Here is a 12,654-nt window from a genome sequence, read left to right as displayed (position 1 = left end):
CATATTTGTTGAAGAGCTACATTGTTGTACTATGCACTAGCTGAATATAATTCAGAGCAATAGCATCTTTGACTATTGCCATGAGCCTCACAGAGTATCGTATCATGGCATTTGACAATTGCAACTGACAATTGGAGAGGTCACATCGTAAGAACTTTCATCCATAATAACGGTGTTGTTATAGACTGTGCTGAGAGTCAGTAAAATGAACAGTGGGAATTTCATTGCCCTCTAAAATGTCTTATCTAAGGTCACAATTCCAAATGGCAACCGAGGATCGGGTATGTCTTGTGTGGGAGAATGGCCCACCATAGGCCTCTTCAGAACCCTGCCCATGGGACTTGTGTTTAGTCTTCAGGTGCTGTCACTCACACAGAGAGAGGGAGCCAGGACACCTCCACCCGTCCTCCCCCCCTATCCTCGCCCACCCCCTCACTTCTCCCACCCCTCCAGTCACGTCCTCTCTCCCTCCTCACTTCTTCCACCCCTGACTAAGTAGGATGACCTAATCCAATAGACCACCACTGGGCACAGCTGTTACTGGAGGTCGGCTTTCTTCAGACCATCAGAGGGTCTGGAAGAACCAGCACAACATACTAAATGTAGGGTGTCTAAAGGGGGCCTCTTGTGAAACCCATCGCTGCATGGCACAAAGCGCTCATAAGAGGTGATTCATATCATATCTAACATATGTGGGTTATAGGTGCATTTCTGAACATTTCAACTTCAGACAAAATAAGATCGGAAAAGATTTTGTTTTTTTGTAGTAGAAAACTTAAATTGGTAGGAATAGTAACTTAGTCCATTTATATCAATAAAATATATTTTAAATATAAAAATAGTGAGCGAGTTTTCATGGGAAATAAAGTGTGTGTGTGTTTACCTCAATGGTCATGGGGATGTTCTGCTTGCGCACATTGTTGTTGTGCTGGTCCGTGTTGAGCATGATGACAGCATAGGCCAGGGCGAAGCCTGCGTCGTTGGTCATGAAGGGAGAGCCGTTCACTTTCTACACACACAGGGAAAAACACACTAATATAACCCTCTGTCCATAAAAATACTTTCCAGGTCACGAGGGTAACCCTCTCTGGTTATTTAAGGAGCAGCCAGTGGCCCTGCTGGTTGTGTCCCCCTGCCCTCGACAGACAAGACGGCTCTGTTTATTATGTATGTCTAGTCACTTTACCCCTATCTACAAGTACATATTACGTCAATAACCTCAACTAACCTGTAACCCCGCACACAGACTCTGTACCCCATGTGTATAGCCTCATTGTTATTTTTGTGCTACTTTTTTTAATAAAATTGTTTTTACTTAAGTTTATTTAGTAAATATTTTCTTAACTCATTTTTGTTAAAACTGCATTGTTGGTTAAGGGCTTGTAAGTAAGCATTTTACGGTAAGGTTGTACCTGTTGTATTCGGCGCATGTGTAGAAATCAAATCAAATTTAATTTGTCATATCAACAGCCGAGTTCCAGATACACACATCAATATAACAACCTTTGGGCATATCAAAACATCTAAACTCAGCAAAAAAAGAAACGTCCCTTTTTCAGGACCCTGTCTTTCAAAGATAAATCGTAAAAGTCCAAATAACTTCACAGATCTTCATTGTGAAGGGTTTAAACACTGTTTCCCATGCTTGTTCAATGAACCATAAACAATTAATGAACATGCACCTGTGGAACGGTCGTTAACCTCTTGAAACTCTAGGGGCGCAATTTCATTTTTGGATGAAAAACGTTTCCGTTTTAAACAAGATATTTTGTCACAAAAAGATGCTCGACTATGCATATAATTGATAGCTTTGGAAAGAAAACACTCTCAATTTTCCAGAACTGCAAAGATATTGTCTGTGGGTGCCCTAGAACGGGAGCTAAAGGGCAAAACCAAGATGAAACGGCAACCAGGAAACCAGCAGGATTTTTGAGGCTCCGTTTTCCATTGTCTCCTTATATGGCTGTGAATGCGAGAGGAATGAGCCTGCCCTTTCTGTCGTTTCCCCAAGGTGTCTGCAGCATTGTGACGTATTTGTAGGCATATCATTGGAAGATTGACCATAAGAGACTACATTTTCCAGGTGTCCGCCCGGTGTCCTCCGTCGAAATTGGTGCGTCTTTTTCAGCTGCTGGTATTTTTCCATGCGATTCTGAGGGGAAAGCAGGCTTCCACGAACTGCATATCAATGAAGAGATATGTGAAAAAACACCTTGAGGATTGATTCCAAACAACGTTTGCCATGTTTCGGTCGATATTATGGAGTTAATTCAGAAAACGTTTGACGTTTTGGTGACTGAATTTTCGGTTCATTTCGGTAGCCAAATGTGATGTACAAAACGGAGCGATTTCTCCTACACAAAGATTCTTTCAGGAAAAACTGAACATTTGCTATGTAACTGAGAGTCTCCTCATTGAAAACATCCGAAGCTCTTCAAAGGTAAATGATTTTATTTATTTGGTTATCTGGTTTTTGTGAAAATGTTGTGTGCTAAATGCTACTCAAAATGCTAAGCTAGCTTAGCATACTCTTACACAAATTAGTGATTTGCTATGGTTCAAAAGCATATTTTGAAAATCTGAGATGACAGTGTTGTTAAGAAAAGGCTAAGCTTGAGAGCAGGCGCATTATTTTCATTTTATTTGCGATTTTCAGAAATCGTTAACGTTGCGTTATGCTAATGAGCTTGAGGCATTATTCACGATCCCGGATCCGGTATGGGGAGTATCAAGAGGTTTTAAGACACTAACAGCTTACAGAAGGTAGGCAATTAAGGTCACAGTTATGAAAACTTAGGACACTAAAGAGGCCTTTCTACTGACTCTGAAAAACACCAAAAGAAAGATGCCAAGGGTCCCTGCTCATCTGCGTGAACATGTCTTAGGCATGCTGCAAGGAGGCATGAGGACTGCAGATGTGGACAGGGAAATAAATTGCAATGTCCGTACCGTGAGACGCCTAAGACGGCGCTACAGGGAGACAGGACGGACAGCCGATCGTCCTCGCTGTGGCAGACCACGTGTAACAACACCTGCAAAGGATCAATACATCCAATCATCACACCGGCGGGACAGGTACAAGGATGGCAACAACTGCCCGAGTTACACCAGGAACGCACAATCCCTCCATCAGTGCTCAGACTGTACACAATAGGCTGAGAGAAGCTGGACTTAGGGCTTGTAGGCCTGTTGTAAGGCAGGTCCTCACCAGACATCACCGGCAACAATGTCGCCTATGGGCACAAACCCACAGTCGCAGGGAAGACATCCTCCTCCCTCATGTGGTACTCTACCTGCAGGCTCATCCTGATATGACCCTCCAGCATGATAATGCCACCATCCATACTGCTCGTTCTGTGTGTGATTTCCTTGGTGGAAGAGTGGGATAACATCTTACAGCAAGAACTGGCAAATCCATGAGGAGATGCACTGCAGTACTTAATGCAGCTAGTGGCCACACCAGATACTGACTGTTACTTTTGATTTGGACGCCCCCTTTGTTCAGGCACACATTATTCCATTTCGGTTAGTCACCCATCTGTGGAACTTGTTCAGTTTATGCCTCAGTTGTTGAATCTTATGTTCATACAAATATTTACACATGTTAAGGTGCGAGGACTTTTCTTTTTTTGCTGAATTTATATTTGTCCTGCTGAAAGTGCAGTCACAACTGCTCAATAGTGGAAAGAGACGTGTGTGTGCAGTAAGAATATCTGTGAACTCATTCAAGGCGATTGTGTATGGACAGGGAGACTACGAAAAGACATTACAATAAAATATTTTCCAGGTCACGAGGACGACCCTCTCCGGTTATTTAAGGAGCAGCCAGTGGCCCTGCTGGTTTTGTCCCCCTGCCCTTGATAGACAGGCCGGCTCTGTTATGTCAGCCTTGCAGTTGCAACTTTATCCTGTTCCCCCAATTACCTGAGTGACTAATGTCCCTGTCCTTGATTCAGATCAGGGTCACAGTTCCACTGGACGTAATTACATGATGATAGGGACAGTTGGTGGCAACGATTGCCTTGCTGTAATGGAATAAGTGTGTCCCTCTCTGTGCCCCTGTGCATGTGTGTGAGGAAAAAGAGAGAGTCTTCCAAGGGGGGGTAAGGCAGCTGACTTACATGCCAGGTGTCTGTGAAGGTTTCCAAAAGTCTATGGATGACCGGAGCCTCTCCTGGCAGTCTGAAGGCCTCCAGATACAGACGCAGCGCCTCGTCAATACGCAGCCCTCGGAAGGTGAATGTGCTGCACGTGAGAATGAGTATAATTCACTAATATGGATATTCTGAAGTATGTTCTTCAGTTTCCTGTCAGGTCTTTTTACTCAGCTATACATATCCATTTGTGTACTGCATTTTATAATTGCTAGCGATTAAAGACCATTTCTAGGGTTCAACTAAATAAAACGTCACTGCTTCACTATTCATTGCTGCACTAGTAACCCGAGCCAAGCTTCAGTACAATTCAATGAAGGAGCAGATCCAACTGGTTGTACATCATGCTGCCCGGTAATAAGAAGAAGACTGGAGCTCCTACTTGACGAAGCTGTCCAGTAGCTCCATGTATTTGCGGTCACTGATGAACTCTCCGATCTGCTTCTTGTCGAGGCGGGGGTTCTCCCGGAGCCACTGGGCCACCTCGTCGTTGTCCATGGGGCTGCTGAGGAGACCCTTCTCCTGCAGGAACTGGATGCCCTTCTTAGGCTTCTGGTTGAACTGCTCTGTGCCGCTGTTCAGCAGCTGGAATCGTACAATATAAATATGATCACTTTATCTTAGCGACACAAAGCGGGTCGAATCACAACTTGAGATCCACAAGCAGACTCAAACGCCATTGTTGTCAATGCATGGTTTATGTCAAAGTCTGAGTTACAGGACGTGTGGAAACATCATTAACGGCCAAGCATAAGTCATTTAAAACAGATGCACAACAAAATCATAAAACATACCTTCTTTTTATTTCTGATGTCCAACAGCTCTTGAGAATCAGGTAAACAAGATGAGAAGCGATGTGGCTTTTTTTGTTCTTTCTTTTCAGCTAAAATAAAAATACAATTTTCACTCTTAAATCAATTTCTTTCATGTCTATGAAACTGAATGCTAACCCAGTGCTTGAGGAGTCCTGGCCACTGGTTATTAAAATCAAACTTACCTGGTTCTGTCTCCTCCTGGTCTTGTCTGCCCAGTCTCATCTTCTCTGCCATCAAGTGCCCGCTGGTAGGTGGTAGGGGCACACTGTCAGCCTCTGGAACATTCTGACCGTTGGCACTGTTCACCTGCCTGCTCGCTTCTACAACCACATCAGAAATACATTAATGAATAACCCTCAATACACATCTGATACAACCATTGTCAATGTAAATGACGGACAAAGACCATTATAGTATAAGACCATCAAAGCAGAAAGTATACCAAGTGTATGAGAGCAATCGGCGTACCCATGGTTGTGTCTGTACGGTCGTTGGTTGAGCACTCCCCTTCTGCCAACACCATTTCTGCTGAGTGGTCCTGCTGAGTGGTGCTGTTGAGCACCTTGGCCTGGCAGTGGGCCTCAGTGCTGTCAATCACAGTGAGTAGGGCCTCTAGTGAGAGGAGGTGGGTTGTATAGAGCTGTCCGGACACAGGGAAGGCATTCTGCAAGACAACATGACACAAACACACCATAGATCAACAAAAGAGAACAATGTTCCCCTGAAAATGAAAAGCATGGAGCCTGACAGTGTGCATCAAAAGGAAACAAATGAAGTATTACGCCTTGACTGAACGGGACAGTGGACACTCTCCTAATGCAGATTTTAGAAAGTAAACAACACCCTAAGCTCTCCGGAGTGATCATCAAGTGAGTGTGAGTGGCCAGAGAACAGGCATCATCAGTTCCCACCTTGGAGAGCAGCTTGGTGAGGTCTTCAAACAGGTTTGAGCAGTAGAAGTCACAGTCATGATTGATGTAGAGCTCGGTGACGAAGCTGGGGATCCTCGAAAGCTGCACCAGGGCCTCCAGGGCCATCTCCTTCATCTCATAGGGCATCTTCATGTTCTCTGACGTGATGATGTCCATCAGCTTCTTCAGATACATCTGCAGAATGTGAGAAGGTGGTTAAGTTGGTCACTCTGTTCAGCTGCTGGTTTTTAACATGACTCAGCTTGTGTGTGGGTGTGTCAAACTAGTCAGTGTGTGAACAATTGTGACAATATCAAATGCAAAGAAGATGAACACTCCCAAGTACCTCGAGCTGAAACTTCAAATGTCCTCGCATGCTCTCAAAGAGCAAGAAGCACGCTCGGATGGAGGCGGCATACAGGTTCATACGGTCCACACTTAGCAACTGAAATAGAAATAAACAACACGGTCGTTACCTTGTATTGTGTTGAACAGACGCAATAGAAGGTTCCCCTCCTGAACAAACCTGTGGTGTACAGTACCTGGAAGAGGTGTCTGCAGAGCTCGTCTTTGACCAGGCCCAGCAGTGACTGGTAGGGGGCGATGTGAGCCGCCTCTAGAGCCACGGTCAGCAACTGCAGGCCCATGTGCATCATGGCGTCCGTGTTGTGGCGGTCATGGGGGTTGGTCAGTGAGATGAGGAAGCGGAAGAGCTCCCGCAGACAGGGCAGGGAGTAGGGGATGAGAGCCGCACCTGGGAGGTTAGGAAATTAAAACATGACAGTTAGGAGAGGATTCAAAGCCATCATTTGGGTGAGACGCCAGGTTGGGGTGAGACACGGGATATAAAAGGAAACACGCAGAGACAAGTTGTGAGACATGGGTTGAGACGTGATGAGACATGAGGAGAGACATAAGGAGACACACAAGGTGAAATGCGAAGTGGAACAGGGTGAAATCCAAACAATGCTGGCGGTGGTGGGATGGCTCACCATCCTCACCGTCTCTCTGTGTTTGCTGTGGTGTGAAGCGGACTCCTCGGGGGTTGACATAGTCCATGTCATGTAATGAGGCTGAGTCCGAATGCTCCGTCACAGATTCTCCGTCCTCCAGGACCTCAGGGATGGACTCCACCGAGGCTGACTGGGCATGCTCCACCTGCCTACCCTCAGACTGGCAGGGGAAACAGAAACATCAGCGTATGAACATTAATGAGCACAAACGAAGACTAGGAATATGCAAGTGACATAACATAGATGATTGCAGTGTCCCCCCCACCTGAGTGTACAGGCGTCCAGGCTCTGTTGAAGGGGTGGTGGCGGCAGAGCTGCTCTGGTCCAGGTCTGTCAGGTCCTCTCTGGAGGTGGCCTTGGAGCAGGTGTCCAGGCCACTGTCTGTGGGGATGGACATGGAGGAGGCCACGCTGTCTGAGACAGACAAACTATCCTGCTCAATGAATGGGACACCACCTGGTCGAAACACACAGACCTGTGTTAGCTACATAAACATTTTTTTTGTTGAAGATCATCTAGACCAGTGGTTCTTAACCTTGTTGGAGGTACTGAACCCCACCAGTTTCAAATGCGCATTCACCGAAGCCTTCTTAATTGGAAAAATAAAATATGATTTTTTTCAAATTCAAAACATAGGTATATATTTTACTGGTGCACAAAATGAATCGTGCATCAACATCACTGTGTTCAAAGAACAAAATCATCAAAACATTATTTTCACACAAAAACATAAATTAATATTTACTGCAAATCAGTGTGACTTCTGCTGTTGCCTTTCAGAGACCAGTTCAGAAATGCGCGGCTTCACCTTGGCAAGTGCCACTCATGTCATTTTCGCAACAAAGTCTGTTCCTTTTTTTCATTTTTATGTCCAGCATCCTCAAAAAGGATTGCTCGCAAAGATATGTGGTAACAAACGGTATGAAAATCTCCAGAGCTTTCTTAGCAATAACAGGGTACGTTACCATTTGTTGACACCAAAACATTGAAAGCGTTGTTGTTCTGAAGAGTTGCTGTTGATCCTGGCTCTGCTGAATTTCAATGATTTCATCGAGGTATTCATCATTAACATCTGTTGTCTCAACACTAAACGTGAACGGCTGTCTCACCCATGCTGGATATGACTCTCGTAGGAAAGTATCCGTCGAGAGACTTTGCAAGCTCATCTAAGTACGTGGCAATTGCTTGCTTCAGTTCCGCGGGTACAGAAATGTCTCCGATTCCAGATACATCTTCGATCTTACTTACACAGTCGTCCAGCAGGAGAAAGTTGGCAAAGTTATCGTTCTCTGTTCGTCATTTTCATAACGGTAGCGTTTTTTGAAAAGCCTTCAGGTTTTCCTCCGCTTCGATGATGTTGACTCCACCGCCCTGCATCTTTTGATTGAGAGCTGCGAAGATATCAGCCATGTACGCTAAAATGAGAATGCTTCAAAAATTCTGAGTTCAATCTGCATGACAATGTTGGTGCTCTTGCAAAAACAGGACTAATTCCACACGCACGGCAAAAACACGATTCAGCACCTGTCCCCGGGATAACCGAATGGTAGAATGGTACAGAAGTACCTCGAATTCAGAGCCCATTTCTTTACACAGCTCACTGAAGATGCGGTGCCTCAGAGCACTAGTTCGCACATAGTTCACGCATTCCACTACAATTTTTAATACTTCTGCCAGTTTTGGAGGCAAGGTTTTTGTTGCCAACACATGCCTGTGCAGAATACAATGCGTAATAATGATGTGTGGTGCATCGGCTTTCACTAGCGCACCAAAACCAGACTTTTTTTCCCAGCATGACTGGAGCGCCGTCCGAACAAACTGCAGAAACCATATCCTATGAAAGATTGTTGTCTTTGAAGTCATCCACAAGTTTCTTCACATCGGCTGCCTTAGTTGTTGTTGTAAGAGGCTTACAAAATAAAAAATCTTCCTTTATCACGTCGTCTTTCACATAGCGCACGAGCAAGCTGGCTTAGATTGGAAACGTCTGTGGTTTTGTCGAGTTGAAGGCTGAATTTCGCTGGGCTTGAAATCAGATCTGCAACTACTTGAGCCAAGATGTCTATGCTCATGTCCTCTATTCTGTCGTTGATGGTGTCATTTGAAAGAGGAATCTGGGATAACTTAACTTCAGCCTCTTTTCCCAGCATGATATTCACCATCTTCAACACAGCTGGTTTTATGAGTGATTCACCAATGGTGTGTGGTTTGCCCTACTTTGCGATCAGGTAAACTACTTCGTACGATGCTGTGAGGATCAGTTTGTTGATGGGTAAAAAGCCGAGAACAGGCAGAGTAGCCTTTTCATCGAATCTGGCTCTCTTCTCCTTGAATTCAGCGAGCGTTGTGTTCTTGTATTTTCCATCTCCATGCAGCTTAACCTGTTACATCTATGGGGGCGCTATTTCATTTTTGGATAAAAAGACGTGCCCGTTTTAAGCGCAATATTTTGTCACAAAAAGATGCTTGACTATGCATATAATTGATAGCTTTGGAAAGAAAACACTGACGTTTCCAGAACTGCGAAGATATTGTCTGTGAGAGCCCCAGAACAGATGCTACAGGCAAAACCAAGATGAAACTTCAACACGGAAATGAGTAGGATTTTTGAGGCTCTGTTTTTCATTGTCTCCTTGAGGCTATAACTGGATACAGGTTTTTTTCATAGCCAAACGTGAACAAAACGGAGCGATTTGTCCTACACAAATAATATTTTTTTGAAAAACTGAACATTTGCTATCTAACTGAGAGTCTCCTCATTGAAAACATCTGAAGTTCTTCAAAGGTAAATGATTTTATTTGAATGATTTTCTTGTTTTTGTGAAAATGTTGCTGGCTGAATTCTAGGCTTATAGCTATGCTAGCTATCAACACTCTTACACAAATGCTTGTTTAGCTGTGGTTGAAAAGCATATTTTGAAAATCTGAGATGACAGTGTTGTTAACAAAAGTCCAAGCTTGAGCGCAAATATATTTATTTCATTTCATTTGCGATTTTCATGAATAGTTAACGTTGCATTATGCTAATGAGCTTGAGGCTATAAATAGAATCCCGGATCCGGGATTGCTCGACGCAAGAAGTTAAGGAAGTGTTCTCTTAGTTTTGCCGGTGCTAGACTAGAATTGCTCAACTTGGCATTGCAAATCATGCAGTTAGGACGCTGACTCCCATCACGTTCCGTTATACATGTGAATCCATACTGTACATATTTGTCTGACCACTTTATTTGTTTGCTCGACATAGTAAGTATGAAGGGATTAAAATATTAAGAAAGAAATCACAGGACGTACCATCACGGCAGTCACAAGTCGACTACTGAGCGCACCAAATTCCCTGCAGCACAGATAGGCCAAGCGATGTAGCGTGATCACCTGCAGCCAAGCGGGGCGTGTCATCACGAATCATATGAGTCAGATGTGTGTCTTAACCTCCGCTGAACCCCTGAGACTGACTCACCGAACCCCTGGGGTTCGATCGAACCCAGGTTAAGAACCACTGATCTAGACTTATCCATGCTATTCATCTCTCCGCTTTAAAATGCATGACAGTATAAATGCTAATATATCTATGAGGTTTAAGTTTAATAGAGACATACAATGAAGCCCCCTTTGACCAAATATGATTTTCTAAGCTGTTCTTTACCGAAGAGGCATTTTGTTATTGATGTGTGGCGGGCAGGGCATGCATGTCTTTCGGTTATTACAACGCGGTCGACTTAGGAGTTCGAGTATCGGCCGACTGTCTGTGCCCTTCCTTAGTTACCTTCTATGTCTATCCCACCGATCTTGTTTCTAACACGGTCTGAAAAAAACAATAAAATGTGTGAAAAGAAAATGTTCATAAACTCAACAACAAAAAAAGTCCCTTTTTCAAGGCCCTGACTTTCACAGATAAATCGTAAGAATCTAAATAACTTCACAGATCTTCATTGTAAAGGGTTTAAACACTTTTTCCCCACGCTTGTTAAATTAACCATACACAATTAATGAACATGCACCTGTGGAACGGTCGTTAAGACACTAACAGCTTACAGAAGGTAGGCAATTAAGGTCACAATTATGAAAACTTAGGACACTAAAGAGGCCTTTCTACTGACTCTGAAAAACACCAAAAGAAAGATGCCCAGGGTCCCTGCTCATCTGCGTGAACATGTCTTAGGCAAGCTGCAAGGAGGCATGAGGACTGCAGATGTGGACAGGGCAATAAATTGCGATGTCCGTACTGTGAGACGCCTAAGACAGCACTACAGGGAGACAGGACGGACAGCTGATCGTCCTCCCAGTGGCAGACCACGTGTAACAAAACCTGCAAAGGATCAATACCTCCGTACATCACACCTGCGGGACAGGTACAGGATGGCAACAACAACTGCCCGAGTTACACCAGGAAAGCACAATCCCTCCATCAGTGCTCAGACTGCCCGCAAAAGGCTGAGAGAGGCTGGACTGAGGACTTGTAGGCCTGTTGTAAGGCAGGTCCTCACCAGATATCACCGGCAACATCGGTGCCTATGGGCACAAAACCATCGTCGCTGGACCAGACAGGACTGGCAAAAAGTGCTCTTCACTGACGAGTCGCGGTTTTGTCTCACCAGGGGTGATGGTTGGATTCGCGTTTATCGTCGAAGGAATGAGCGTTACACCGAGGCCTGTCCTCTGGAGTGGGATCGATTTGGAGGTGGAGGGTCCGTCATGGTCTGGGGCGGTGTGTCACAGCATCAACGGCCTGAGCTTGTTGTCATTGCAGGCAATCTCAACGCTGTGCGTTACAGGGAAGACATCCTCCTCCCACATGTGGAACCCTTCCTGCAGGCTCATCCTGACATGACCCTTCAGCATGACAATGCCACCAGCCATACTGCTCGTTCTGTGCGTGATTTCCTGCAAAACAGGAATGTCAGTGTTCTGCCATGGCCAGCGAAGAGCCCAGATCTCAATCCCATTGAGCAGGTCTGGGACCTGTTGGATCGGAGGGTGAGGGTTAGGGCCATTCCCCACCAGAAATGTCCAGGAACTTGCAGGTGCCTTGGTGGAAGAGTGGGGTAACATCTCACAGCAAGAATTGGCAAATCTGGTGCAGTCCATGTGTAGGAGATGCACTGCGGTACTTATTGCAGCTGGTGGCCACACCAGATACTGACTGTTACTTTTGATTTTGACCCCCCCTTTGTTCAGTGACACATTATTCCATATCTGTTAGTCACATGTCTGTGGAACTTGTTCAGTTTATGTCTCAGTTGTTGAATCTTGTTATGTTCATAAAAATATTTACACATGTTAAGACTGCTGAAAATAAACGCAGTTGACAGTGAGAGGACGTTTCTTTTTTTACAAGAATGAGTCTCACCAGAGAGGTCGTTGTTGCTGAGGGTGGTGGTAGGGGCCTGCTCCAATCCGCCCGAGGCACTTCGCACCATGTGGCGGGGGGGGTGGGGCGAGCGCTTCTGCTTCTTCCACTTTGACGACTCACTCATCCCACCAGCACGCATCTTCAGCTAAAACCGGTAGAACAAACACAGTCAGTACACAAATACACAAAACCTCTGGATGTGCACTTGGCTAGAGGGTGTTGTAATATCATCATATATTGTACAGATGATGGTAATCAGGTTAATCTTTTAAAGGTAATAGGATCCTTTTCCATACAGTATTTGGACAGTGCCCCAGTATAACAGTCTTAAAACAGAAAGTTATACACAGACGTCTGAAAAAACAACACTGTTTACTAACAGATGAGATTGCATAGCAGTCACCCCAATTG

General features: G+C 44.8%; 1 protein-coding gene across 2 annotated transcripts in view; it reads right to left on the bottom strand.

Annotated features, from left to right (window-relative positions):
- Positions 1-12,654, bottom strand: part of LOC135512371 (Golgi-specific brefeldin A-resistance guanine nucleotide exchange factor 1-like) — a 128,684-nt gene that overhangs the window by 22,467 nt on the left and 93,563 nt on the right. The window contains exons 9-20 of one of the 2 annotated variants that reach the window (XM_064934354.1): positions 12,241-12,388; positions 7,159-7,349; positions 6,873-7,053; positions 6,423-6,634; positions 6,227-6,325; positions 5,881-6,075; positions 5,438-5,633; positions 5,152-5,289; positions 4,949-5,037; positions 4,537-4,739; positions 4,122-4,245; positions 884-1,009 (exon numbers count right to left, since the gene is read on the bottom strand). In XM_064934354.1, the coding sequence (XP_064790426.1) occupies positions 884-1,009; positions 4,122-4,245; positions 4,537-4,739; positions 4,949-5,037; positions 5,152-5,289; positions 5,438-5,633; positions 5,881-6,075; positions 6,227-6,325; positions 6,423-6,634; positions 6,873-7,053; positions 7,159-7,349; positions 12,241-12,388 (1,902 nt within the window). The remainder of the gene's footprint in view (positions 1-883; positions 1,010-4,121; positions 4,246-4,536; positions 4,740-4,948; positions 5,038-5,151; positions 5,290-5,437; positions 5,634-5,880; positions 6,076-6,226; positions 6,326-6,422; positions 6,635-6,872; positions 7,054-7,158; positions 7,350-12,240; positions 12,389-12,654) is intronic. The other variant, XM_064934355.1, reaches the window with a different exon arrangement.

The sequence above is a fragment of the Oncorhynchus masou genome, chromosome 24 (assembly GCF_036934945.1).
Source record: "Oncorhynchus masou masou isolate Uvic2021 chromosome 24, UVic_Omas_1.1, whole genome shotgun sequence".
In the NCBI taxonomy this organism is placed as follows: domain Eukaryota; kingdom Metazoa; phylum Chordata; class Actinopteri; order Salmoniformes; family Salmonidae; genus Oncorhynchus; species Oncorhynchus masou.
The sequence above is the reverse complement of the archived record's forward strand: the minus strand, read 5'-3'. Positions and strand labels throughout refer to the sequence as shown.